The 27410-nt window shown below is 33.8% G+C and overlaps 1 protein-coding gene across 3 annotated transcripts in view; it reads right to left on the bottom strand.

Moving 5' to 3' along the window:
* Window positions 1-27410, bottom strand: part of LOC145287757 (nardilysin-like) — a 118628-nt gene that overhangs the window by 56655 nt on the left and 34563 nt on the right. For all 3 annotated transcript variants that reach the window (XM_080135538.1, XM_080135536.1, XM_080135537.1), the window contains exons 8-15: window positions 18674-18796; window positions 16539-16596; window positions 14618-14651; window positions 12154-12193; window positions 9722-9791; window positions 9081-9158; window positions 4765-4885; window positions 3396-3509 (exon numbers count right to left, since the gene is read on the bottom strand). In XM_080135538.1, coding sequence (XP_079991664.1) covers window positions 3396-3509; window positions 4765-4885; window positions 9081-9158; window positions 9722-9791; window positions 12154-12193; window positions 14618-14651; window positions 16539-16596; window positions 18674-18796 — 638 coding nt within the window. The remainder of the gene's footprint in view (window positions 1-3395; window positions 3510-4764; window positions 4886-9080; window positions 9159-9721; window positions 9792-12153; window positions 12194-14617; window positions 14652-16538; window positions 16597-18673; window positions 18797-27410) is intronic.

Genomic DNA, 27410 nt, shown 5'->3' with positions numbered 1-27410 from the left:
CCAACTCTCTCTCGGAGAGGGTAAGTTTGGGAAAAGGTATTATAAATAATAAACTAGACAAAATACTGTTAGAAATTCGCTCAATATATGTTACCGTGACATAAGTTGACATATATTCGGTTGTTTTTTAATAGTATTTTGTCTAGTTTATTATTTATAACATCTTTTTCCCAAACTTACCGTGTTAAAGAGACAGTCGGCCGCCATTTTGAATTTTCCAATACATCGGTAAACACTGTGTGTTTTTCGAGCTGAATAAACATGTTACATTGAATAAAAACACAAAAAATATATCCAGTTAGGTAGAAAAGTAACTTATCTTGTCTTTGATAACATTTATTTGTTATATATTTGTTTTTTGACAACTTTTTCAAATCTATGTGTACAGTAATACAAACCCAAAAAAATCGCTATACATTTTGTACATTCATCTTAAGTTTATTTTTAATTTTTAATCACTTTATATGCGTGTCACATTGGTACAGTGGTAACATCACCAGCTTTGAATGCTACAGCTTGGTTTCAATTCTATCTGATGGCACCCAAATACATTTTTTTACTTTTGAAATCACGACTCTATAATAATATATACGAAATCTGGGCAAATTAAAATATCATATTTAAGCGTATTTTACAACCGGGAAAAGCCCCCCCCCTATCCCAGGTCTTTTTATATGCTTATTGTATTCCATGCAATATATAGCTAGCTTTTCATTAGAATGGTAATACTTTGGACAATTGCCATAGTCCATCTAATTTCTTTAACCATTCTAGCCTGCCTTCCTTCTTGTATCCACTTTCCATTTTCTCTCCATAACCCTTATCCCCGAGTGGCTTCTGGGCCTTGATAAGTGGTGACCTCCATGTAAAAAAATAAAAAATAAAATAATACATACTTCATCGCAGCGAAATTCATCACTTTTTGTTGCGCGTTTTCTTTCAGCTTTCGACCAGATTCACTTCAAGGAACAAATATCCTTTTTTTCATTTTTGATGAGCCCGAGTTAACTTGCTTGGATCAATCAAGAACACACATTAAAGAACACAAGTGAAGCATGCATGGTCCCCCGTGAGTGCACAGTGAACGAGGCATAAAAAAAAAATTAAGTTCAGCATTTGCCCCCCCCCTTCCCCTGCCATTTAGCCCCAAAAGTCCCCAGGGGTGTCAAATCCTGGTGAAAATAAACAAACAGGGCAGTTTTAGGCCTTAACATATGTAAATTTGAGTTCTGCACCATGCAAAAAAAGAAATTACTAATCCATCATTTGCCCCCACCCCACCCACATTTAGCCCAAAAAGTCCCCAAAGCGTTAACATATTTAAATTTGAGTTCAGCACCATGCTAAACTGCTCAAAAGACATACACAGAAAATTTTGGACAAATATGGTAAAACAGTCCCAAAAATGGAGTTTTTTTATTAGCCCTAAAAGAGCCCCTGGGACACACCCAAGAGTTATCGCGAAGTATAGACAAACAAAATTATATAGAAATTAGTTAGTTACAACTTTTCAGAAAGTTTTATAAAAATCCAAGGCAATAATTTTTCAATAAACACAAAAGTGTCAATTTTAGTCATTTAAATCCGAAAGGTACCCCTAGGGGAGCAACCGGTGTTTTCCCAGAAAATCTGTTCTGTTACTTTTTTACTCATATCATGTTTAATGTTTGTGCAAAATTTCAAAAAATTCCAAGCTATAATTATCGAGAAAAGTGCGGACGGACGAACGGACAAGGGTGAATTTACAGGTTCACCCTCCGTTTGTCGGGGGACAAACAAATATTTTGGTAACTTTTAATGCTACTAAGACTAAGTGTCTTTCCTTTAACAATTACCAAAAATATTCACAACTGACAAGAATTCGGAGATACAGTAATGATTAAACTAACAATGGGACAATTGGAATCTGGGGAAAAGCAGAGGATAATAAAGTCCACGACAAATAACACCCTAACTGAGAGCCTATCTTTCAAACACCCTGGCTTAACATTCACAGGCAACATGAATTGGAACAAATACATTGAGGACATTGCCAAGGCTGCTGCAAAGAAGCTGAGCTAGAAAATTACTCACACCAGAGAGTATCCCATATCTTTACAGATCCACAATTTGCCCACGCATTACTGTAATGTAGTACACGTTTATACCTGTTTTAACGTGTAGACATTTGGGACCCAACACGTTGTAGACTCAGTCACAAAGGAACATAAGACAAAGAATAACGCAACTTTTTTTTTTTTCAGGTAAACAGCAGAACATTTATTTCCACCTTATTAACGTCATCCACGTGTTTCTAACGTGCTGCTTTTCTCTGACCTCTGTCCCTTCGAACGTGCTCATCTGTCCGCGCACACATTCTTTTTATACTCTTTTTCCTTTTTTCCTTGCTGTGACGTCATTTCCACACAGCTGCCATACGCACTCTGTTAAATGGAGTATTATTGCCACATCTGTTTTACGGCATATCAACCCTTTTTTGGATTATTTAATGCCGAAGCCTATTATTTTGTAAACAGGATTCGTGTTGCATCGAGTTATTTTGTAGAAGGTTTTTATTCTTCAATCGCTAGTTGTAGTGTTTGGCTTGGTTGTTTTATAGTGGATTTATCGTTTTTGTTCCTTACTCTGCAGAACATGAATGAGTTTTGTAATGGGAGATGGGTTAATGTTTGGTACATTTTAAGTTAGGAAACTATTCAGGAAGTGGGGGGGGGAGACAGAAAGAGAAAGAGTAAAATGGAAATAAAAAAAGGGGGGAAAAAGGTGTATTGTCGTTGTTTTTGTTTTAGTTTTTGGTAGAAAAAAACAAAAAGCAATCAATGTTAGGTGCATTTCGTCTCAGGAAACCAATATCTTCAGACAGCCTGATCTGGTAGCACCAGGTCACATCTGGGTTGGTATATCTACCGCTAGTCTCTTATTCTTAGGCAGGGTCCAACCAAAGAAGAGTCTAAAACCAAAGAAGACGTACCGCACTATCAACCAAGCTCCATCCTCTGTCCCATCACCAAAATGTTGCATCTCTGCGCCTATTTTACAAGTACTTTAATGGAATGTGCTTTAATGAACTCAGAGCACTTTGTGCCCGCTTGAAGTACATACTTCCTACTCAGCAGTAAAATTCCACCTCTTCACTGTTGAAGTCTCTAGATGCAGGAAAGCCTTCTACTCTAACACTATTCTCTCGGAATGCTACAAATTCTCTTACTGTTTCCTGCCTCCCTAATTGTACTAACTGCAGAAGTTTAAAGGTAGTATGAACAGACACTTCGTTGCTCAACTCCTCACAGTACTCCTATTATCACAATTCCAAATAATAAACACTCATGTCCAAGTGGTAGTATACCTTGTTTGCGATAAAAAAGAGTAATAAAAAAAGAGTAAAAAAAAATTACCTTTTCCTGCCATCTGAATTTACTGTCTTCAATCGCTTGCTCTTCGTCAAAAATATATCTTTGTGGCCCAGCTTTTTGCAACATTTGTACATACTGGAAAACAATTGTTAAAATCTGAAAAACAAAAAACAAAATAAAAAGAAACCATTATAGAAGTTGTAAACACACACAAACATTCTTAATTTGCATTTTTTTTTTTTCAAACAGTTTCTAAAAATTGATATTCTGTAATATACTACGTTTCTGAATTTTTGAGACGAGGATTGGTTATTTGTATTATTTTGATTTGTAGGATTACCGTTCTCATCTTGTGGCACAATGGTTAGAGTACCTAGAAAAATCAATTGTAAAATTGATTTTTCCTGAAGATTGAAGCTTCAATCGGATATTGCATTCTACGGAAGAATCCCTTCTCTGTCCACTCTGAATTTCACATCACGTTTTTATAATAACTCTAGCATGAAGATTCAGAATTGCCACAGAATGGCCCGCTGTGCACCCCCACCTTAATACAAGCCCTGAACTCCTTAACATAGTTTTCTTCACTGTTGCTTGCTTATTGCTCCTAGGGTTTTCTAGATGGAATGGACTCTCAGAAAACTACATTTTATACAAAAAATATTTTGTAGAAGAAGCACATTTCATTTTGATCAAAAGAATGAACGTTATTGAATTTGTATTACAATTTGACACCCATAAAAAATGTTTTACCTTTTGATGATAATGTTCATTTTATGATCAAAATGAAATATACTTATCCATGTTAACATAGTTCACACAGATGTATTGATGCTCAGGATCTATCTCCAAAACCTTATGAAATGTTGTACATGCATGTTAGATTTAAACTTGAATACAATTGTGAAAGGAGTTCTGAAGGCTATAGCAATGTGGTCTTGTAGGAGTACACAGTTTGAGTATGAAACGAGAAATAAAAGAATTCATATTATTCGGATTCTTTGGACTATTAATGGTTAGAGTACTTAGAAAAATCACTTCTAAAAGTGACCTTCTGAAGGTTCAATTCTCAGTGTAGGCAATGGAAAAATACAATTGCAAATTACTTAGGACTTCTATCCAGTCATGACTGAAGAACAAGAACAAGCTACCCCCATGAAGTAAATAAAGGATTCCGTTCGAAATTCTGTACAAATTATTAAGTTTGACAGAAACATTGCCGAGTTCGACAAGATACACCTGTAGAAGGTCAGAGGTTACATCAACTGAAACACTGTGAAAATGACACTCAAGATGAGAACAGTAGTCTGAAGAATCCAAATAATCTGTAATATACATTTGTAATTTGCATTGTCTTATTTTTCTTATATATGTGCAATCGTTTTGTCAATTTACACAAACGGCAACTAACCTCATAGATACGATCCACTCCAGAATCTGTCAAAATGATGTCGACATAAAAACAGGACCAAGCAGAGTTGAACTCAAATCCATGCGGATCATTTCCTCCTTCGATTTGAAGAGCTAACATCCTGGATTTAAAAAAAAAATATGATGGTCTATTGGATCAGCAAAACAAGATTTGTATATTTTGAAACCAAATAAAAACTGATCAAATCTCAAAGCATTAAAAAATCTAAATATCAGAATAAAATGGTAAAAATAATTAACGTAGGAGATTTTGCTAAAATAATTTTCGCTTATTTTTTTTTTTTTTAAACAAAATAGCAATAACAAAACGAGGAGTCGTAGCCTCCCGAAGAGAAAATATGTCCTGTTTCGGTAACTGTTCAAATCCGTGTGTTTTCGCTCGGTTTACGCATGAGATTTAAGCAATGTAAAGTTACACATTTTAGAAAACATTTTTTTAAATGAATTTAAATAAGAAAATTTGAAAACCTGAAAATGTTGAGAAATAATAAAATAATTTTTTTTTTATTTAATTTTTTTTGTTTGGTGTTGTTATGGTTTGTTAAGAGTTTATAATATGAATATCACTATGCACAATATATATATATATATATATATATATATATATATATAATAAAAAAAACAAACAATTTTACAAAAAAACAGCAAAAATAACTTTTGAAAACAGAATTAGAAATTCCGACTAGAACTGGGAGATATAGTATTAATTAAACAAATAATAACACGATTGAAATCTGGGGAAAAGTGGGGCAGAATAAATTTCTATCAAATTGATAAATTGAAAAATTGGTTTTTATCTAGAATTCCCGAAAAAAAAATGTAAAAAGAAAATTTGGATGATGTACATAGCCTTGATGAAACGAAAAAATCACATTCCAAAAATCTATCTTTCCAATGATCAAATGATGACTCATTAGCAAAATAATAGGTCGGAGTATTCACCCAATCTATCCTTACAAAGTACCTTTGATGTTTTGGCAACACCCTTTGCCGACAACTGGGTGATTTAATCTGTGAAGCTGTTGACCTGGCCCCACCGTAGGGCTGGAAGAAACATTGTGGCGCACAGCTGATAACCTGGATCAAGACGGTGAAACAAGATATTGAACAAATTCTGGACCCTCATCTCTATGGTCTACATTGCGTGAATGGTGAATGGTTCACACTCATGTCTAGAGTAGACATCGTTAAGCCCGCTATTGTATGCCTGACACTAACACTCCAACAATTTGAAATGATTGTGTCATCTTTGAAATACGAAAGCACCACGGGAGGGGGCAGGGTTATGGGGCTGAGAGACGACTTAGTGATATGGGGAGGGAGATGGCATTTAAACCGAATAACATTCCACAGGATACAAAACTGTGGATCATCTTTGCTTGCTTTCGGATTTTTTTTCTTTCTTTCTTTCTTTTTGCGTTTAAGAATGTATGAAATTTCAATAATAATAATAATAATAATAATAATAAAAAAAAAGGTAAACTCTTTATTTCGTTTTCGAAGTTTTGTTTACATGTTGGGCGTGGTTCACCTCAATACATGATGCAAGTAACTAAACAGGTGGCACCAGGTCAACCGATCTATGGTAATAGCTAAACACAGTATAAGTAATTGGTATGATAGTGTTGTGGTTGTGTGACCAATGTAACTATTTCTTAAACTGCAAAACATCAAACAAGTACAGTAGAACCTCGGGATACAGCATTAAAAATTAGTAACAAAATACAGTACAGTATATAATACACATGTATATAATCAAATAACATTATAAATAACACCATAAGGCGGGGCAAATACTGTAATCAGGGTCCGGAAAAAAATCATATTCCGCATTGTAACCTGAAAATATATATCCCAGGACCACTATATCTCAGGGTTCTATTGTACTTATTATTAAAGGATTCCTGAATCATATTGTCAACAAACAAATTAAATCCATACTGCAGAACTTAAAAAATACAACCACCCATGGTAAGAGCACACAGGACCACAAGCCTAACTACATTAAGATGTTTAACTGCAATCAAATGCAACCGAAACTTTAGATTAGACGAAACGGCTATAAGAAATATCACAAGTATCACACGTATCCCCAACTGACAGCAATAATAAAATTACACTTAAGTAAAAACAGCTTATCCTGCCTTGACAGAGTACAAAATAGACTTCGTGGCTTAGTGGAGAATGCCCTTTTCTCTTCCCTGCAACCTCTTTCCCATAGAAGAGACGTTGCGAGCCTGTCTCTGCTTTATCGTTATTTCCATGGCAAGTGCTCATCTAAACTCCAATCTTGGGTCCCCCCTCACTGTCAAAAATTTTCCCCACTCTTTATCTGTGCCAAAATCAAAACATAGATTCCATGAACAAAGCTTCTTTCTTAGAAGTGCATGCCTATGGAACTCCCTACCGCTTGCCTGTTTCCCTCCTGACTTCAATATGGATGTCTTCAAGTCCAACATAAACAAATTCCTGACGAACCGCCCTCTTAAGTAAGACACTTTATCAAATCTCCAATACTAACTACTACGATACTATCCCATTCATTACTGTACACACAATAACCCTTATCCCGAGTGGCTTCCGGACCTTGATAAGTGGTGACTACCATGTAAAAAAATTAAAAATAAAAATAATAAAAAAAAATAATAGTTTGCTTCATTTTCATTGCACATTCAGAGTACAAAACCGACTTTGAAATCTAGTGGGGGTTGTCCTTTTCCCTACAATTTTTTTCTCACAGAAAAGATGTTAGCTTTTCTCTATTCTATCACTATTTTCATGGTAACTGCTTGACTGGCTCCAATCCATGGTTCTTCTACCCTTGTAAAACATTCACAGCAAGAACTCGTCTAGCTACAGCCATTGTAAATAAATTTCCTTTCTCTCTATATATATGTACCTAAAACTAAACAGCAATTTGTATGAGCAAAGTTTCTTTCCTAGATGGTTGGCTGTTTTTGTTTTACGACATATCAACCCTTTTCAGGTTATTTAATGCCGAATCCAGGGATTTTGAAGAAAAAACTTTTTAATAGAATATATTGTTTTTCAAGTCAGTTTTTATTTAACCCATAGTTGAGACCCTAACAGGTACTACCACTCCGGGTCAGAGTGGAACTGGGAGCAATGGCAATTAAGGGGTGGCTTCACACTCCCCAAAGCCCGCAAGCTGGGGCCTCACCATCGGATATAGTTTAAGCTCATATCCACGACCTTTCTTTCCTAGAATTACCCGTCTCTGGAACACAATACTGTGGGGCTGCTTCCAAGCTGACTACATTATGGTCACTTTCAAACCCAATGTAAACAAATTCTTAACAAAATCCTGCCCAGTTTCAACTATTGTCATCAATCATCTTCGTGTTGTCTCACTGACCACCTTACAAACTTATTAATCCTTATCCTCGAGTGGCTTTTGACCGTGACAAGGGAGATTTGTTAGTACATTAAAAAAAAATTAAAAAATCAACTCCTAACTATTGCAATCACTGTGATCTGATGACATCATCAAGATAAACAAAGCTTCTAAATCAGGGCTTCTCAAACTTTTTTTTCCCCTTGTGGTTGATTTTCAGGCCACATAACATAACTTATAATAAAAATTTGAATAACATGGAAATATTTTTTATGTTAACAAAACATTTTTTTTATCTTGAGGCCCATTTCAAGATAAATGTTTTTTATTAACATAAAAAACATTTATCTTGAGGCCAATGTCAGGCCCAATGCAAGCTTCATGCCCATTTGAAAATGTTTTTTTTATTAACATAAAAAAATATACTTACCTTGAGGCAAGCTTCAGGCCCATGTCTTTTTTTATTAACATGAAAATATACTTATCTTGAGGCCAACTTCAGGCCCATTTCAAGATGTTTTTTATTAACATAAAAAATATACTTATCTTGAGGCCCACTTCAGGCCCATTTCAAGATGTTTTTTATTAACATAAAAAATATACTTATCTTGAGGCCCACTTCAGGCTCAATGAAAGCTTCAAGCCGAATTCAAAGTGTTTTATTTTCATTAACATAAAAAATGTAGTAACAATGTCACTAAACTACTCCTGCTGTTCAAGGTTATTAGAGCTATAATACAGTGATTTCATAAATCTACACCAGTAGAACAACTATAGAATTTCAACCCCCCCCCTCTATATTTTCTTTAAGGCCCATTCCAGGCCCAACAAAAGTTTTAAGCCCATTTCAAAATTAATCAGGCCCATGCCATCCAAACATTTCTTTGGACCTTGATATGCGAGAACTCATTATACTGAATGAAAAGCTGTAAAAGACCTACCGTTTCTTTAGAGCGGATAATATGCTGCCAGGTCCTTCGTGTAGAAAAAGAGTGGAAAGGTAATCTAGAGGCTTTGCTCTGAAATTAAGAGAAAAAAAACAAAATCATTGACATTTTATAACAAATTAGATTATAAAGAAAAGTTTATTTTATGAAAAATATATCATTATATATTATTTAACGATTTGGGGGCAATTTTACCCCTATAATGCCCACTAGGGGAGCGACCAGAGTTATCCTTAAAAATGCATTCTGACAAAAATTTACTTTCACCATGACTGATCTTTGTGCAAATTTTCATACAAATCAAAGTCATGATTATTGAGAAAAATGCAAACACACAAACGGATGAACAGAAGTGAATTACTAGGTCGAATCCTTCCTTTGTTGGGGGACCAATACATGTTAACATACACTGAACATACTATGATCATCTAATAATAATAATTTCAAGATTGAACAATAACATAATTATTTAACTTAAACTTCAAATTCATATTTCAAAGAAAAAATATTTAAATTGAAAAAAAAAAAAAAAAAAAAAAAAAAAAAAAAAAAAAAAAAAAGAAAAGTAAAACCTCCTGGGGGGATGCTGGATAAATACAGCTAATAGATTAATCAATAAACATAATTGTACTTACCGATAGCGTTTCAAAAGTGGTGGGAGCGCCCAATTGAGAGAAACTTTGTGGGTTTCCTTAATTGGAACAACTGGAAAATAAATAAATAATGTGGAAAATGTTTGAATGAGAGCTTATCATTTAAACTCCTCGACCTAATATTCACAGATAACTTGAATTGGAACAAATATATAGAAGATATTACCAAGTCTGCTGCAAAAAAGTAGTGTTCCTTTACCATGCTAGAAAAATACTCTCATCTGACATTATCCTATATATATATATATATATATATATATATATATATATATATATATATATATATATATGATGATTGCAACGTCTTGTCAGACGAATGCCACTCCCTCAGGCACTGAAAGTCCATGAGCCGAAAATGACTTTAGTCCTGCCGGCAAAATTCACACGCTCAAACAGACATGACACTGAAGACGGTCATTAGTATACAACATATATATACATGCATGCATACATACTTATATACACATACATACACACATATATGCATACATACATAAACAATACATAAACATACACAAGATGGTCAATGGCATACATACATATAAATGCAAATATACATATATACACATACATATCTAAACATGATGATTGCAAACGTCTTGTCAGACGAGTGCCACTCCCTCAGACACTTAATGTCCATGAGCCCAGAAATGACTTCTTTTTTTTCTTAGTTCTACTGGTGAATTCACATGCTCACGCAGGCATGATACTGAAGACGGCCATTGAGATCAATTATTACATGTTTCCAGCATTTCAAGCCTCCATGCGTCATAACTTTTCCATCGCCACAGGACCATTTTTATAGACAAATGCCTGAGGGAGTATCTATACACAGGTGATGTTACAGAGTCTTAGCTTTGTATGACAACTAAGTCTCTCTCTCGGTTCAAAATGTTGAGATCCAGCAACAAGCAAGAGCAAGATAGCCAGCAACAAGTTAAACTGCAGACCAGCTTAATGCGGGTACTGGTCTTCCGCTTTATGGTTTTTTAAATCAGAGATTTGCTTCTCCTAGAAAGGTTGCCTTCACCATGGCTTATGGGAGCCCTCTCCACCGCAACACACAAACATACATGGTGCTAGTTGGCCGTCGACCCCCGAAAAAGGGTTCATTCATATATATATATATATATATACACACACACACATATACAAAGCCACCATTTTAAATATTGCTGCCACATATGGGTCGGTCTATCAATATGTCTACGAATTTCTATTAATCACTTAATTCTTTTTCTTTATAAAAATTAAACGACTTGGTCAGTTTACGTGATTTTTGGAATATGATATTTTCATTTCATCACAGCTACGTAGATTGTATGGACTTTTATTTATTTTTTGTTTTTTAATATAGGAAAAATTCTGGACAAGACCCATTCTATGCATATAAATTAATTAAAATTATCAAGAATTATTATTTTTTTTTTCGGTCTTTCGATTCTTGTATTTCATCGTTATTTTCATGGCAAGTGCTCATCTAAGCTTCACTCTATGGCCCCCCCCCCAGCCCGATTTTCACAAAAAATACATGTCTACCTGAAACCACTATCAATAATTTCCCCCACTATTTGTATGTAACTATGACACAATCACGTTGACACACCAATTCTCGCCGGATCACCGAAGTTAAGCAACATTGAGTCTGGCCAGCACCAGATGGGTAACCATTTGGGATGGTTGAGCATGGGGCCAGCACCCTCACCCCTAAAAAATAACTCCTCACTACAAAAGCATCTACGAAAGTTGTGGATGGCCTATGCCCCTTCAGAGGCTCAAGGCTATGGTTGGTTGGTTGTTTTAAGGCATATCAACCCTTTTCAGGTTATTTAATGCCGAATCCAGTGATTTGGAAGAAAAATTTTTAATAAAATATATTTGTTTTTTTGTTTTTTTTAAGTCAGTTTCTATTTAACCCATAGTTGGAACCCTAACAAGTACTACCACTCTGGGTCACAGTGGACCTGGGAGAAATGACAAAGGGTGGCGCCACACTACCCAAAGCCCGCAAGCTGGGGCCTCACCATCGGATATAGTTTAAGGTCATATCCAGGACCTTCAAGGCTATGGATGGATGGACTTTATCTGTGCCTAAACCTAAACAGATTCCATGAACAAAGCTTCTTTCTTAGAACTGCACGCCTGTGGAACTCTCTTCCATTTGCCTGCTTTCCAACTGACTACAATATGGTTGTCTTCAAGTCCAACATAAACAAGTTCTTGATGAGCCGTTCCCCTTAAGTAATCCAATTTATCAAATTTCCACTACTAACGATTACTAGGACATTTTTCAAGTGACTACTGTAAACTCATTAACCCTTATCCTCGAGTGGCCTCTGGGCCTTGCTAACTGATGATTTCTTTGTAAAAAAAAATTGATTCTTTCAGTTGTTAAATCGACCAAGAAAACTTACCTCGATATAATCTGGCAAATTCTGGAGTGTCAAAGGGATTCTGGAAAGAAAAAGAAAATCATGTTTCAGAATTTTTGAGACGAGAATTCATAATTTTGTTTAGTTTAATCAAGACATTAAAAAATGAAAATATTGAAAACAAATTATATTGTGCGTAATCATTATGGAATAAAGTTTTCATTAAAAAAAAAACACTTTATTTGATCAAGCATTTTTTTTTTACAGAGGAAAATCAAATGTTAATGAGATCAATCATGTTGCGTCCATCTTGCGTATTTTGCAGATGAAGAGGGGGGGTGAGGCAGGGAAGATAACTCCAATCACCATTTAAAGTTTGTCAAAATTTAATGAGATTATTTTGAAACATGGGCAGAAAAAATATCTAGATAAATATTGTAGTTTTTTTTTCACTTATTTTACAGTTTTTTTTAATTCCTTTTGTCCTCTGTCAATCACTTTTTCGTTTAAAAGGTACCCCCCTCCTCATCTGCGAAATAGGTAAGATGGAAGCAAAAAAATCAACCTCATTAAAATTTGATTTTCCTCTGTAAAAAAAAAAAACTACTTGATCAAATTAAGTGATTTTTTTTAATGAAAACTTTTTTCCATAACGAGTAGGTACAATATAATTTTTTTTTTTTTCAATATTTTCATTTTTTAATGTCTTGATTAAACTAAACAAGTACCCAGAATTTTTGAGATGAGGATTGATAATCTTGATTATTTCAACTATTATTCTCGTTTTGGTTGTTATTTTCATAGCATTCTGACCATTTCTAAATAATAGACAGCCCACTATTTTTCGGTTTGCCAAAAACAAGCAGGTCAATCTCTAAAAGGGAGTGGGATATAAATGTGGGAGAAAAGGAAGCAGGTGGAGTCCTTCCAAGATGAGAGTAAATTGGGGATAAAGGTCAGGGACGAAAAGAAAGAAAAGTGGGGAGTGGGAATCTTGGAGGCTTTCCATTATCAGGGATGAAGGAGTTCAGTCACGCGACTAGCTAAGAGTCTAGAAGCTTATCTATTATATAAATCTCACCTGTCTGTTTAAATGTATGTATGTATGTTTATATGTCTGCTTAGAACTTTCGACAGAGGCGATGGATTTTCACAATATAGGTATCCTTTTGAAGGTCGACCCTTCGGACAACAAATATCGAAAAATTGGCTAAAAACATTAATTTTTTCACCCTAAACTGGGCAGTTGTCTAGAAGGAGGGTTGTTTTTTTGCTAACATTTTTTGCAAGTTATTCAAACCTCGCGTCAACGACATTGCATAAAAGGCGTTATTTTGATCACCCGGGATGTCACAACTGCAGTAGGCGCATCGATAAGACCGTTTGTTTTTTTCACCTCTTTTTTCTCTGGCGCGTTACGGTTTCGAGCCTGTTTACTACTCCTTGTTTTTTTTTTTGTACTTGCAATTTTTTTTTTGTGCTTGCAATTTTTTTTTTTTTTGTACTTGCAATTTTTTTTTTGTGCTTGCAATTTTTTTTTTTTTTTGTACTTGCAATTGTTTTTTTGTGCTTGCAATTTTTTTTTTTTTTGTACTTGCAATTTTTTTTTTTTTCTCAACCAACGCCCTTACACACTCCTCCACTTTCTTTTCACCTTTGCGTCACATGGTCAAGCCAGCCTGCCTGCCCACTACAACTTTTTTTTTTTCTCAACACACACCTCCAAACACCAGGACATTGCCGGGCTATAAAAAATATTTTTAGTGACTAGGTATTTTTAAATAAATTATAAAAAAAAAAAAAAAAAAAAAAAGAATCTATAAATATAAATATATACTGCAGCAACATATAGTTTTCTTTAATAATTTTACATTTTATTTATTCATACAAATAATATTGTGGGGTCTGCGTTTGCACTTGACATTTATAAAAACGAAATACATCTTACATTTAATGATACTAATAATAATTCATATTATAATAGTGTGAGGTCTGTCTAGACCTGGATGGTATAGTCTACATACACATATATATATATATATATATATATATATATATATATGTTAATGTTTGTGTGTGTGTGTTCCCTGTAGAAAGAAAGGTTAGAGAATCTACATAAAAACTTAAATGTTCTAAAGTGGTCCCAACATCTCTATGGCAACTATGGGGACCAATCTCCTTTAAAACTTCCAATCTATCCTATTTAAATTTCTACGTGCCCTTTAATATGTCAAATCTCTATGTGCCCCCCAAAAGCTTTTAAAACTTCAAATACATGCATCTGATTTGAATGACATTTGAAGCATATGTACATGAATTGCAAGTCTGCCATCTGCATGTATCTATGCACTTGAATAAACATGCAGCAATGCTGCATGTTTACATGTAAACATGCAACAATGCACATGGTTACATGTAAACATGCAGTATTGCACATGTTTACATGTAAACAGACATTTCAAAATTCAGTGAAAAAAAAAAAGTCAGAAAAAAAATGATAACTTACCGGATCATGATCAAATGTAGGTTTTGCACGTTTGCTGAGAAAAATAAATTCATTATAATAAAAAAAAGTAATAAATATAACATGTAAAAAAAAAAATTTTTTTAATTCAATAAAAAAAAAATTTTTTTAATTTAATAAAAAAAAAAAATGATTACAGACAAAAAGTAATAAATATAACATGTAAAAAAAAAAAAATTTTTTAATTCAATAAAAAAAAAAATTTTTTTAATTTAATTAAAAAAAAAAAAAAAAAAATGATTAGACAAAAAGTAATAAATATGACGCGTAAAAAAAAAAAATTAATGATTACAGACGAAAAGTAATAAATATAACATATAAAAAAAGAAAAGTTTTTTAATTCAATGAAAAAAAAAAATGATTACAGACAAAAGGTAATAAATATGACATGTAAAAAAAATTAAAAAAAATTTTTGATTCAATAAAAAAAAAAATTACAGACAAATATGACACGTAAAAAAAATTTTTGTTAATTAAGACAATTAAAAACAATTTATTTTAAATGTGACACATCTTCTATATATATAAAAGCGAAAATGTGTGTGTGTATGTATGTATGTATGTATGTGTGTTCGCTTTTTCTGTATGTCAACAAAAGGCTTTTTTCAGAGAAGCGGTCGCTCGCTTAACAACTTTTTAAAACTTTTTATATCACATACAAATCGTAATATCTTACAGTTAACAACAAAGCTTGCCTGTCTATTTAATTTGCTCGATTTCGGAAAGATAAATATTCAATATTTGTCGCTCGCCGCATGTGGGTTAGTCTTTTTCCTATAACATCTTGGGGGTGGGAAAAAAAAAGCGTTCAGCAGTAAATGAATACTATCCCGCAGTTGACCTCATTAACTCATTAAAACAGGCACCTGCTAAATCCAACTAATTAAATAAATTCAAGCGTGGGGCAATGGTTAACGTCGCACGTTTTTTTTTTTCACACTTTAATTTACAACTTTGCCTCAACGGTTTGGGTTCGATCCACATACTTACTTTTTTTTTTTAACCCCCCCCCCCACACCTCCAAACACCCAGGCAATGCTGGGTACCCCTCGCTAGTAAAAAATAAAACGTTAAGTTTTTAATTCAATTAAAAAACAAAATAAAATAAATTTACGATAAACAAAAAGTAATAAATATGACACGTAAAAACAAAAAATTTTTTTTAATTAATTCAATTAAGACAATCAAAAACAATTTATTTTAAATTGTGACACATAAAAAATAAAACATTAATTTTTTAATTCAATTAAAAAACAAAAAATAAAATAAATTCAAGATAACAAAAAGTAATAAATATGACACTTAAAAAAACAAAAAAAATTTTTTTAATTCAATTAAGAAAAACAAAAACAAACTTTTTCATTAATTCAATTAAGGCAATCAAAAACAATTTATTTTAAATATAAAATAATGTTATTTATTTTTAATTCAATTAAATTATATAGCAACTAATAATAGAATATCCATTTAATAACAGTCATTTAATTTTATGATTTAACTAGCAGGACTAACCAATGTTGCCCAGAATTCTATTTTTGCAAATTACATAGATTACAGATTAAACTTTAAGTGTAAACAATCTACTTATAATAAAATTCTATTTGTTTGTTCACGCAAACCATTACTAATTGTTTACAAAATTGCCAGTAAAGTAACTCTAAATATTTGGAACTTGAAACTTGCTTAAGATGTCTACCATATCATGCCTGATGGAATGAAAGTATGCTAAATAATTCCGTTCAAAATTTTGTGCTGATTCCCAAGTTCATCAGAAAAATTTTCTCATTTGACAAGATACACCTAAAGTAGGTCGCAGATTACATAAGTTGAAAAATTGTGAGAATAACAATTGAGATGAGAACAATTGTCTAATAATTCAAATAATACATCATATAATACTTACTTATTTGGAATTCCAGAAAATATTTCACGGACCCATTTCTCAAGAACGTCAAGAGTTTCTGAAAAAAATATAAAGAACACAATTTAAATAGGATTATGGAAAAAAAAAAAAAAAAAAAAAAAAAAAAACTAAAAAAACCTCAAATAAGGTTATGGAAAAAAATTTTTTTAATAAAAAACTTAACATAAGATTATGGAAAAAATAAAAAATCTTAAAATAGGATTATGAAAAAAAAATTAAAATAGGATTATGAAAAAATAAAAAGGTAAAAATGTATAACAGTCGTGAAATTGTAAAAAAAAGCAAAAAAACAAATTGAACAAATAAAAATTTAAAAAAAAATTAAAATAGGATTATGAAAAAAATTAATAAAAAATAAAAACTTACAATAGAATTATGGAAAAATAAAAAAAAATTAAAATAGTATTATGAAAAAACTTACAAAAGAATTATGGAAAAAAAAAAATTTAAAAAAAAATTAAAATAGGATTATGAAAAAAAATTTTACAATAGAATTATGGAATAAAATTTTTTTTTTTTAAACTTGAAATAGGATTATGAAAAAAACTTACAATAGAATTATGGAAAAAAAAAAAATTAAAAAAAAAACTTAAAATAGTATTATGAAAAAAACTTTACAATAGAATTATGAAAAAAATAAAAGAATACAAGTAATTTTGAGTTTCAGCGTGTTCCGTCACATTTGCAGAGGACTGTAGCACAACAGATAAAGGTGTTGATCAACAATCAGTTTTAGCCCCATTCAAGCCATTGCAGTTTTTGACCACCCACCATTCCTATTCTTCGACAGTTGGGTGTCTGCCACGGATAACAATACAACGCTTAAATTCATGAAGAAAGGTTTTAGAAAGCGGGGGAATTTTACATCATAACAAAGCGTGTGTTCGTCTTTGATTCATGATCATAACAAAATTTACATATTATGTGTCTCTCCTCCTTTTCTTTTCCTAATAGTTGTAACAGTGGGACTTAAAAGAACAACAAAAACGAACAATAAATAAGTTACTTTCTTCTGCAGTAGAGCTGACATTTATTCAATGTAGCCACCTTCAGTCTCAATCACCGCCTTGATACGGGTCCGTAACTGGGAACATGCCTTTTCCACAAGTGTCAGTACGAGCTCAGCAAATACTCAGTGGACGGCAGCAATCAGACTGCTGTGGGAGGTCATGTTGGTGATGTTCTTGACATATGACCAAAGGAAGTAGTCCAGCAGGTTCAGGTTAGGGGAGGAGGGAGGCCACTTAGAGAAGGGTACAAAGTTGTAGCACACCCGAAGCTTTGAACTTGAAGTCCTGCTGCCACACCCAGCATCTGCCAGCGGCCACCTGATTGCACCAGGGGATCACCACACTCTTCAGCACATCCAGATACACTTTGGCTGACTTTCAAGCCGACTTCGAAGATGTGAGGTGGCATGATGTAGCCCTCACTTGAAACCACACCAAAAACCATAACAGTGGTTGGAAACTTCATTGAGCTGTGCCCTCAAGCACTGAATCATTCAGATTTGCATTTTGAAGGTGCTGGCAATGGTCCTGTTGTCATAACTTGGATCAGTAGAGAGCATGAATTGTACAGTAGCACATTTCCGATCTTGCTCATTTAACATTGTGTCACTTTCCGACATGATAAAAGGCTCCTATTTCTCTTGGGATTTGTACACAACTGGCCAACTAGATGGTCTGCAACAAAAAAAGAAAACCGGTTTTCATCAAATGGAAATGGAATCATGTCATATTTTCTAGGCCGACAATTTTATCATTTCACCCCATACAACATAAATCTTACAAATTTGAATTATTGTCGAGTTATCTCCATTTTTTCTTTTTTTTTTATTGATTTTCAAAATGGCAGACAAAACAGCCGCTCTTTTATTATAAAATTTTATTTCCTTCTTTAATAATTAAACTACTTGATCGATTCATGTGATTTTTGGAATATGATATTTTTGTTTTGTCACGGGTACATACATCATACAGATTATTTTTATTTTTGCTTTTTATTATAGGGAGAATTCTGGACAAGAACCACTACATCATCAGAAAAAGACGAGAAGCGAAGGGGAGGAAGTTCATTGTCTTTAAAGAAATAAAATGAATCCTGTTATTTACCTCGTGATTGGACCGCCAACGTCATATAATGTGACGAATACATTTGTTTGTGAAATTCTTTCAGTCGGCTGTAAACATCAATCTTATTCTCAGCGGGTTTTTTTTTCAACGAGATTATGTTACCTGGTAAAAAAATTTAAAAAAAAAACATACAATAATATACACACATATACTCAAACTTCATGTGTTCTAGTTTTTAACCTTTAATGGAATTTTCCACTTCTTTACTTACTCTAGGCTTATGTGGAAAATTACCGTTTTTAAGATTATGCTACCCGACGTCAATACAAAGAGAGGGGTGGTTCATTCTCTTAAGACAAATAAAATGTTTCTTAGCAGGGTTTTTTTTTTCAACAAGATTATGTTACCTGGTAAATATAAAATGATATATGCACATATAAAGAACAATCAATCAACATTTGGTCTAAAATGTTACCAAAGGCAAAATAAGTTGCTCTTCTGTAATTAAGCACTTAAAAAAAAAAGTAGTATAAGCATGTTTGTGTGTAGTCTGAGGACAAAAAGAATGAAGAAAAAAAAAGAAAAAAATGGCTGCCCTTTCTCTTTATATGCTTGTGATATTGTCACCTAACATGCAAATGAGATGCTTCCAGTTGAATATAAAGTCTGATTTTTAAGAGACGACTTTGGATTTGGATGTCAGATTAGAAAGCATTGTCAGCAGTGCGTCGTGTTCTAGAGTTGAGTTTTGAGAGTAGAGCATCGAGATTTGAAAGAAGAGCGCCGAGATTTGAAGTTGAGTTTTGACAGCACAGCATTGAGACTTGGAGTATTGAGTTTTTGGCAGCAGTGTGTCGAATTTAAGATTTGATTGCTTTAACTACAGAAAACAAATGTATGATGAAATTTTGAACAAATGCATTCTCGGTAAAAACACTATTACATACGTACGTGTAATGATGAAATTTGTATAAATTCCAAAAATTATGAAAAATGATCCAAGATGTGTTATATCTATTTTTCACAAAAAATCATAGACACTAAGCGGTCGGACATTTTCTATTTTGAAATGGTGGATTTCAAGTAAAGCAAGGGAGATAAGTCAGTTTGTCATACTGAAGTGGTTGCACAATTCTTCCACATTAAAATATATAATAAAACTCGATAATCCAATAAATTTTATTTTTACTTTTAATTATTTTTCTTCTGGATCATTTTTTTGTAATTTTTAGAAATTTTTTTTTACTAATTTCGACATGACAAGTAAGTACATAATGTTTTCACCTGAAAAGTGTTTGAAATAATTCTATTATACTGCATAAGCACAAAACAAATAACAAATAAAACTATATAAAGTTAAGTATGTGTGTATGTTTATGATAAACATTTAGATTGACAACATAAAAAGTTTAAAAAATTCAAATAAAATCAGAGTAAATGGTGAGTATATAATTTTTTTTAAAGGTTTCGCCATTGCTAAGAGCAAAAATTGATAAGAGCAAAAATCCCGTAAATCAAGGAGATAAGTCATTCTGTCATTTAATCTGTTACAGGGAAAGCTTGTCCCCTTTTCGATGTAAATAAGAAGAATATTATATAAGTAAAAATGAGATTAGGATAGGCCTAGAATCGAACCCTGTAGGCAAAGTTTAGAAATGGAATGTGAAAAATTAAGTCGACTGTTAATTCTTTAAGAAATCTGAATATTAAATATGGCAGTAAAAGATTGAACAATGAAAATTAAAACTATATTCTTAAAAAAATAGGTTAGGTTAAAAAATAGGTTAGGAGAGGATTCTTTTGTTTGCAGAAGTGTGTTTGGACAAACAGCCACGTGAAATTAGTCACGTTTGAAAAACACACTTCTGATGTCATAGACAAAGGGAGATTTTCAGTATAGGATCTAAGAGATTTTAGTCAGTCAGCTAGAGAGAGATTGGAGAGTCAGTCAGTTGGCAGTCAGGGGTCAGTTAATACCTTGGAAGCGAAAGGGTAGAAAATTAAGCATGTAGATACAAGTGAATTCCTGATGTTTATCGACCGGTCGATCCGATAAATAAAGTAATCATCATCATGTTTTGTATGTGTTGTCTCGTGTCGTCATTCAGTTACAACAGAAAAGGTAATTGTTATTATCATTATCTATAATGAACATTGTGTAACCCTTCGAGGATTATGCATTTCCCCTCCTCTCTGTTAAGAACTTGTATATATCTCCAGTCAGTATATATATATATATATATATATATATATATATATATATATATATACTCTGGGTTTTTTATTCAAAAGTAATGGACTAATGAATTCAACGAGGTTGTTAGATAGTGCTCAATAAAAAGAGCTGATAATATTTGTTTATTGTTATATAAACATGCTCACATCCTGCTGCTACAAATAGCCACTTGTTTCAATCAAACAACAGATATCATCAGGCAGCGACTTGACTATTCAAAAGTTCAATGAATAAAATATGGATAGGTTATTCATTGAACTTTTGAATAGTCAAGTCGCTGCCTGATGATATCTGTTGTTTGATTGAAACAAGTGGCTATTTGTAGCAGCAGGATGTGACCATGTTTATATAACAATAAACAAATATATATATATATATTAATCACGTTGACACACCAGTTCCTGTCAGATCACCGAAGTTAAGCAACATTAAGCCTGGTCATTACTAAAATGGGTGACCAATTTGGGAAGTCCAGGTGCTGTATGTAGGAGGACGTCGACACCTCCCTGCAAAAAGTTGCAAAAACCTAACGTCGTCATCTCCCCTAACGGGGATATACATGCGACTGGGGACCGCTTGTGACTTTCATACTCCCATGAAACTTCCTCCTTCGCAGGAAGCCGGTTAAACCCTGAACAGGGTTGGTGCTGACTGCACACACAGTATATATATATGAAGTCCCAAACATCCCAGAACTGTAATATGTATAAAAATGTCTTCTCTCCCTCATCATGGTTATATATGTCCCCGTCATCTTTTAATATGTATGGAAGCCAATAATGCAACATAAAGTAATAATGAATTGCTCATAATTCAGAACCCATTCACGTTGTTTCTCCAAAGTGTTTTGATGTATTGCAATACTTTTCTTTGCAGTTGTACAGACAGTATTGCAGTTTCTTTCTGTCCGAGCAGTGCCCATACTGGGCGATTCTCCTAATCATTGTACTCAAAAAAATCTTCTGCTAAGCACAACGAAATATAAAACCATGAACAAAATTATTCCTGTTGGCTTCTATATTATATCAGTCCCCTGCTTTCCATGACCTCACACTACCCTGATTGAGAGGGGGGGGGCTAAAGTGGGTTCTCGATTTTGCTTAAACTAATTTTTATCTTTAATTAAAATTCTACTTGATAATTTTCCATAATTTTTGGCGAGGATATTTATTTTTGTCTGATACATAAGTATATCAGGAAGATTTTACTTGGAATGCAATTTTTCATTTGTGTCCAATACTGTACAATCATCTAAGAAACATATTTGTTTATTTAAAAAATACAAGAGTCGTTTTGGTACTAATGCACTTTAACTAACCGGAATATTTTTTTGTTTTCATTTCCAGAAGTTCTAGTAGAAAAAGGGGGAGATAATCCAAATCTTAATGACTTTTTTTTATTGAATAATTCCTCTGAATATTAACATAAATGCGCTCAATTTTCATAAATTTTATTTCTTAAAGAAAATGGAGTAAAATTTTGATTAAAATTTATCATATTTTTTTTCTGATCCGCCATTGATAAGAGCAGAAATATCCGTAAAGCAAGGGGAGATAAGTTAGTCTGTCATTTAACAAAGTAATAATGAATGATGAATCGGCAAAATACAAAAAAAATAATTTTTATCTTTAATTAAAATTTTATTTGATAATTTTTCATCATTTTTGGTGAGGATACTTTTTTTTTTCCTCTAATACATAAGTACATGTAAAAGATTTTATTTGGAATGCAATTTGCATTTTGTGCCCAATACTGTACTGTTGCATAGAGGACATTCATATTGGAGAGAGATGGCGGACATATATATAACAATGATGAGGGGGGGATACATTTATACAGTTGAGAGGATAAGAGAGAGATACATTTCTTGTAAGAGTTACATAAAGTTCATAATAACGATGAGGTAGACAAAGTTCATATTAAGGATGTTTCATACGTTACCTTTTGCTGTTGAATGATGACACGACACAGTTTTACAAAAACATGATGATAACTTCTTTATTATCCAATCGACCGGTCCAATGATGATGACGTCAAGGAATTCAAAGTCGATCTACATGATTAAACGTTCTCCATTCGCTTCTAAAGGGACCCACCTCTGATCATGTCAGCTCTGTCCGACCGACTGACTGTTCGATCCGGACTCGACTGCCTCCGATCTTCGACTCCTCTGCTAATCCTAGCTTCTATATTGAGAAAATTCCCTTTCTGCTATGACGTCATATGTGTGGTTCAAAATGTGATCGATTCACGTGGCTTAAACATACATGGCTCGGCACATGTTCCCAACACATAATTCTGCAGCCAAAGAATTCTCACTAACCTATTTTTCAATATATTTTTAAATTGTATTGTTTTTTAATTCAATTTCCATAAAAGAGTGCACAATTAATTCTTTTTAAAACAAACATATCTAAACTATTTTATGACATTTAACAATGCGAAATTCTAACATGCCATTTTCTACTTCTATTTCTGAATCTTGCTTGTAAAGTTCGAATCTCGGTCTATCCTAATCTCATTTTCCACTGATCTAATGTTGTTCTTATTTACAAGAAAAGGGGGCAGCCTTTCTTGTAACAGTACAAGCACCTAAGAAACATATGTTGACTTTGAAAATATTTAGCAACAAAAAAAAATGCAATTTTCACCTGCGTCCCATACTGTAGAAGCACCCCAAAAAAAAACTAAAGCTTCTGAAAACAGAAAATCATGCCATAATGCATTTCGAAAAGTATGACGAACTCAAAACAAATTTTAGGTACTTGTTTACGTTGGTCTTTAAAATCAACGCCTTTCAGGTGAAAACATTATTAATAGGTGGGACAATCTTCATCGGCGCCAACTTTGGTTTAACCCCTGTTTTACATGCTGGCATGTGTTGGATGAACTTTAAAAATTAACTTCCAAGCTAACCTATCTCTAGCCAGATCTTCATCTATCCCTCTTTCTCTCAAGTCCATCCTTATCACTTCCTTCAATGTTTCCTCTGCAAACTGGACATGCTACCTCAACTGTTCTACGTATACTAACTAAAAAACTTTCATCCGTTCTTTCAATGTGGCCATACCATCTAAGTCTACTCTTCTGCCTATATAGGGTAGAACACTAAAATTGTCACCCTAGTAAAGGCAACATGATTCCATTTCCATTTGATGAAAGCCGGTTTTCTTTTTTTGTTGCAGACTATCTACTAGTTAGTCAGTTGTGTACAAATCTCAAGAGCAATAGGAGCCTTTTATCAGGTCTGAAAGTAACACAATGTTCAACAAGCAAGATCGGAGATGCGCCACTGTACAACTCATGTTCTCTATCGATCCAAGTTATGACAACAGGACCATTGCCAGCACCCTCAAAATGCAAATACAGACAGTTCATTGCTTGAGGACACAGCTCAACAAAGTCTCCGGTCATGATTATGGTCTTTGGTGTGGTTTCAAGTGAGGGCCACATCATGCCACCTCACATCTTCGAAGTTGGCTTGAAAGTCAACACCAAAGCATATCTGGATGTGCCGAAGAGTGTGATAATCCCCTAGTGCAATCAGGTGGCTGCTGACAGACCTGGGTGTGGCAGCAGGACCATGCTCTGGTCCACAAGTCCAAAGAGACCTGGGCTTGGCTTCAGAAGTTATGACTTTGTACCCTTCTCTAATTGGCTCCCCCCTCCTCCCTTGACCTGATCTCACTGAAGTACTTCATTTGGTCATGTGTTGAGAACATCACCAACATGACCTCCCACAACACTAAAGCCAACCTGACCGCCGCCATCCACTGAACTCCCGCCGGTGATTATGGAAAAGACATGCTCACAGTTCTGGACCCATATGGAGGTAGTGATTAAGGCTGAAGGTGGCTATATTGAATAGATGTCAGCTTTACTACATAATCAAGTTATGTGAACTGATTTTTCAACAAAAGTTTTAAAATTAAGCTGCAGAGTTGTTTGTTTTAGACCAACAACTTTATCATTCCACAATGTACTGCCCAGATTTAATCTCCCTTTAACTTTGCCAGATTTAATCTACCTTTAACTTTGCCAGATTTAATCTCCCTTTAACTTTGCCAGATTTAATCTCCCTTTAACTTTGCCAGATTTAATCTCCCTTTAACTTTGCCAGATTTAATCTCCCTTTAATTTCCCCAGATTTAATCTCCCTTTAACTTCCCCAGATTTAATCTCCCTTTAACTTTGCCAGATTTAATCTCCCTTTAACTTCCCCAGATTTAATCTCCCTTTAACTTCCCCAGATTTAATCTCCATTTAACTTCCCCAGATTTAATCTCCATTTAACTTTGCCAGATTTAATCTCCCTTTAACTTTGCCAGATTTAATCTCCCTTTAACTTTGCCAGATTTAATCTCCCTTTAACTTCCCCAGATTTAATCTCCCTTTAACTTTGCCAGATTTAATCTCCCTTTAACTTCCCCAGATTTAATCTCCCTTTAACTTCCCCAGATTTAATCTCCATTTAACTTCCCCAGATTTAATCTCCCTTTAACTTTGCCAGATTTAATCTCCCTTTAACTTTGCCAGATTTAATCTCCCTTTAACTTTGCCAGATTTAATCTCCCTTTAACTTCCCCAGATTTAATCTCCCTTTAACTTCCCCAGATTTAATCTCCCTTTAACTTCCCCAGATTTAATCTCCATTTAACTTTGCCAGATTTAATCTCCCTTTAACTTCCCCAGATTTAATCTCCATTTAACTTTGCCAGATTTAATCTCCCTTTAACTTTGCCAGATTTAATCTCCCTTTAACTTCCCCAGATTTAACCTCCCTTTAACTTTGCCAGATTTAATCTCCCTTTAACTTTGCCAGATTTAATCTCTCTTTAACTTTGCCAGATTTAACCTCCCTTTAACTTTGCCAGATTTAATCTCCCTTTAACTTTGCCAGATTTAACCTCCCTTTAACTTTGCCAGATTTAATCTTGTCTGTTAGACTTACATCACACATCCATCATATCATTCTCATACTTCCCATGTAACATATATCCTCAACCTTAACACTGGCCTAGTTTCACTTCCATGCATCATCACACTGGCGGACAACTTTTAGAAATTGATTTTCAAACTAACTTATTTCTAAGACGAGAACATGAGCAATCATTCCTCATCTCAAACATTCTAATATAATAATGTATCTCTGGCAAGATCTTTATTTTATTTACATTCTTCCAAATTCATCCTCATCAATTCCTGTTTCCTTGCCTTTCCCCCGCCAATTGATCCTTCAAGAAATTTCATCCATTCTTTTGATGTGACCAAACCAACAAAGTCTCCTGTCCAAATTAAATCTTCTGAAGTCATCAGATTCAAGCTGGTCTTTAAGACTAACATTACACATATATTGTATCATGCTTATATGAGGTGCCTCCAATCCAGATTTTTTTCGTAAAGGCATTTAAAATTGCCGTAGGCTCTTGAAAATTCAGTATCTTATTGTTATACATCTTATGAGATGACTGACCAATTTTTATGATTTCAAGTTCAAATGAACAGCTACAGCAGGAATTGGAATACACACTACTAAAACCTGATTGTCACAGCTGGTGAATTTAAAAAATGCAATCTGGACGTCAGGACAAAGAAACGTATGGAATGCTTCAGACTGCTTTTGGACCATCTTGCATAAATCGAGCATCAGTTTTTGAATAGCATAAGTGATTTAAGGAATGCAGGGAGTCTGTGAGGGATGATAAGAGGTATGGGAGGAGTAAGAAAGTCAGTATAGTTGATTGGCCAAATAAAGAATTTCATGAATCAAGACCGTCATGTGTCTATAGAGACAATAAGTACGTAGTTTGATGTAAATTATTCACAAGGAACTGTAGATGTGGAAGATATGTGTGAATGCACCAGTCCACAGCTCCATCCTTGTCACAGACTATTTGACCAAGATGGACATCAAGACAGTTCTTCGCCCTTAGAGGCTGTCATTATGAGACAATTGAGGAGATGAAAAAGGCTGTGACGGAGATCATTGACACGCTCACACAAGAGGACTTCCATGGGGCTTTCCAGAAGTTGTTGGAATAGTACAAGTGCATTGCAGCCAAAGGAGATTACTTCGAAGGGGACTAAAGTTTCATGTGTGTATGATCAACAAAAATGCCCATATGAAAAAAAGTTTGGAAACTTATTGAAGGCACCTCGTATCATTTCTCGACATGCAACGCATATCCTCAACCTTAACACTGACCTCAACCGTCCTACATCTAACCCCAGAAACTTTCATTCTTTCAATGTGACTATACCCACAAAGTCTCCTGTTTTGCACATATTTCCCTATACTGTCCAGATTTAAATCTTATTCTGAAGTCATCAGATCTAAGCTGGTTTTTAAGACTAACATTACACATTCATTGTATCACGTTTATATCATTTCTCGTCATGCAACACATATCCTCAACCCTAACACTGACCAGGTTTCACTTCCGTACAGCATCATACTTAGTACACATGTCTGCAAGACTCTTCCCTCAGTCAATCATGGTAAAGTTTATCTGGTTAGTAATAGTAAAAGTTAACTTTGAA

The sequence above is a fragment of the Euprymna scolopes genome, chromosome 11 (assembly GCF_053919585.1).
Source record: "Euprymna scolopes isolate OS-2025 chromosome 11, ASM5391958v1, whole genome shotgun sequence".
Taxonomy (NCBI): Eukaryota; Metazoa; Mollusca; class Cephalopoda; order Sepiida; family Sepiolidae; genus Euprymna; species Euprymna scolopes.
The sequence above is the reverse complement of the archived record's forward strand: the minus strand, read 5'-3'. Positions and strand labels throughout refer to the sequence as shown.